Raw genomic sequence first — 2,026 nt, 5'->3', positions numbered from 1 at the left:
CTACAGAGCCAGCCAGAGCCCATTCCCGGCGCACCAGAACAGCATCAGGAAGGCTTTGGTACTCGAGTCCTTGGCACCCATGGCTACAGTGACTATTGCCAGTAGAATAAAATGCCACCCTGGTGTGATTCACGCCGTGGGGCCGGCAGGATCATTTTCCACGCATCCCCACGGTCGATGCTGCGGTCAGTAATTAAGTTTAGAGTATTTTGGAACAAAGCCTTCGGGTCAAATTCTGCTCCCAGTCACCCTGGCCTCCCTAACCCTGATCTTAATGGGATCTCTTCTTGGCTGTAGCTACCACACTAATCTCCCTTTAGTCAACCACAAACAATTCATAGGAGAGTGGAAGCCCCATTTCAGCTGGCTCCCTGGAAGGAAACCATTTAGGAAATCTAATTTGACTGTGTGAGTCACCTCGCCGCATGGAATTGGACACGTTGGGCTTTTGTTACGACCTTTTCAACAAGAGCCTTAAATTCAGCTCTTTGGCAAAGCAACAGAGATCTTGGGCGAGGGAAGTGGCTGCCTCCATGTCCATGTCTGAAATTCACCCCCGAGCCAAGGGAAAAGTTATGGAGCTCTTAATATCCAGCATCAGCCCTTGAATATACATCCAACTCACTGCATTGGGGCGAGATGCATCTTGTAAACTCCTTGGGGCAGCAGATTTATTTGCAGTGGCATGCAGAGCCCATCACCGGTGTCAGCACCAGCTATTATTTTAGGAAATAAACCCTGCTTGGCTTGCATAATGCTGCCCCAAAACAAACTAAGCATAAGTTACGGAGTCTGGGGAGGAGACCGGGCTGTTGCAAGGCCATCCGGGCTGCGGGTGTTTGCCTGGCTGCAAACCCCGGTTAATGGCACAGCGGGGAAAGCCAGTCAGACTCCTCGAGCCCGGCTGCTGCAAACAGCGTCTACAGCTAGGTGTGATGCTTTGGGAAAGCAAACTGGCTTTATGTGACCTAGGAGGAGTCCTAATATATTCCTAGCCTAGCACTGTTGCAATAAAAAACAAGGAGAATGAGAGGGGAAGCTGTTTTTTCCTCCCCCGGCCCATCTCTGCCCACCCCTTCTCCCCAGTGCCTTACTTGGATCGGTTGAGCGAGCCGGATATTTTCCTGCACGTCGAGCCGTTGCCACCGCACACCCCACACTTGTCCAGCTTCTTGGATGAGCCGACTACATGGTCGCAGCCAGCCTTGATGCACTGCCCGTGGACGCAGATGGAGAGGGTCTCCGGTCCGCACAGCGTCCCATCGATCACCTAGGAAACGGGGGGGATGCGGAGGAGCAATTAGGGTGTTTGACCTCAAATGGGGTAAGGAGGGGTGATTATCATCGCTGAGTATCTTACTTTGGGCTCAAAGACTTTAAATTCGCTCCTCCCTCTGGCTCGGCAAAAGAGCTTGCATCGGTCTCGGGGTGACACTCCTGCGTACTTGGGAACCCACTCCAGGCGATTCCCTTCCAGGTCCGTAAAGTTGTAGATGTTGTACTTCTCACACTGCTGCTCCCGAAAGCTTTTCCCTGGAAGGAGAGGCAAACCATGACCCAAAAGCTGCAGGAAGGCGGCAGGAGCGACCATCCTCCTTGGCCATCATGGAGATGGAGGGGAGAGATGAGGATCGCAGAGAGTGCAATCCTCACAGAAGGAGGAGATGAGGGATGAAGATGAGAAGCAGAAGAGGGATGCTACACACCTCCCACCCAGCCAGAGGGAATCACAACCCCCAGCAGAAAGCTATTGCCCTGACAAAAGATGAATATTCACGGAAGAGTAGAGGCAATGGGTCCTGGAGAAATGGGAGTGGGAGATGAGCATGCCGTTGGGAATTGCCTCCTTGTGCTGTGCGAGATGGGTGGTTCTGCAGGGCTGGGCTTACCGTCCGGCGGGCACTCGTCGGTGTGGCACGACTGGTACTTGGCGCGCTGGCCCTCGCAGTACCTGCCGCCGTGCTGGGGCTTGGGGCTGTCGCAGTGGCGGGAGGAGAACTGCACGCCGCCGCCGCAGGTGCGGGAG

General features: G+C 54.2%; 1 protein-coding gene across 1 annotated transcript in view; it reads right to left on the bottom strand.

Moving 5' to 3' along the window:
• Nucleotides 1–2,022, bottom strand: part of LOC104517113 (A disintegrin and metalloproteinase with thrombospondin motifs 8-like) — a gene marked incomplete at both ends in the record, with an annotated part of 3,337 nt that extends 1,315 nt beyond the window's left edge. The window contains 3 exon segments of the mRNA XM_010161675.1: nucleotides 1,095–1,270; nucleotides 1,361–1,533; nucleotides 1,890–2,022. Coding sequence (XP_010159977.1) covers nucleotides 1,095–1,270; nucleotides 1,361–1,533; nucleotides 1,890–2,022 — 482 coding nt within the window.
• Nucleotides 2,023–2,026: the final 4 nt, after the last annotated feature.

This window comes from Eurypyga helias, unplaced genomic scaffold (genome assembly GCF_000690775.1).
Source record: "Eurypyga helias isolate BGI_N326 unplaced genomic scaffold, ASM69077v1 scaffold29431, whole genome shotgun sequence".
NCBI lineage: Eukaryota > Metazoa > Chordata > Aves > Eurypygiformes > Eurypygidae > Eurypyga > Eurypyga helias.
The sequence above is the reverse complement of the archived record's forward strand: the minus strand, read 5'-3'. Positions and strand labels throughout refer to the sequence as shown.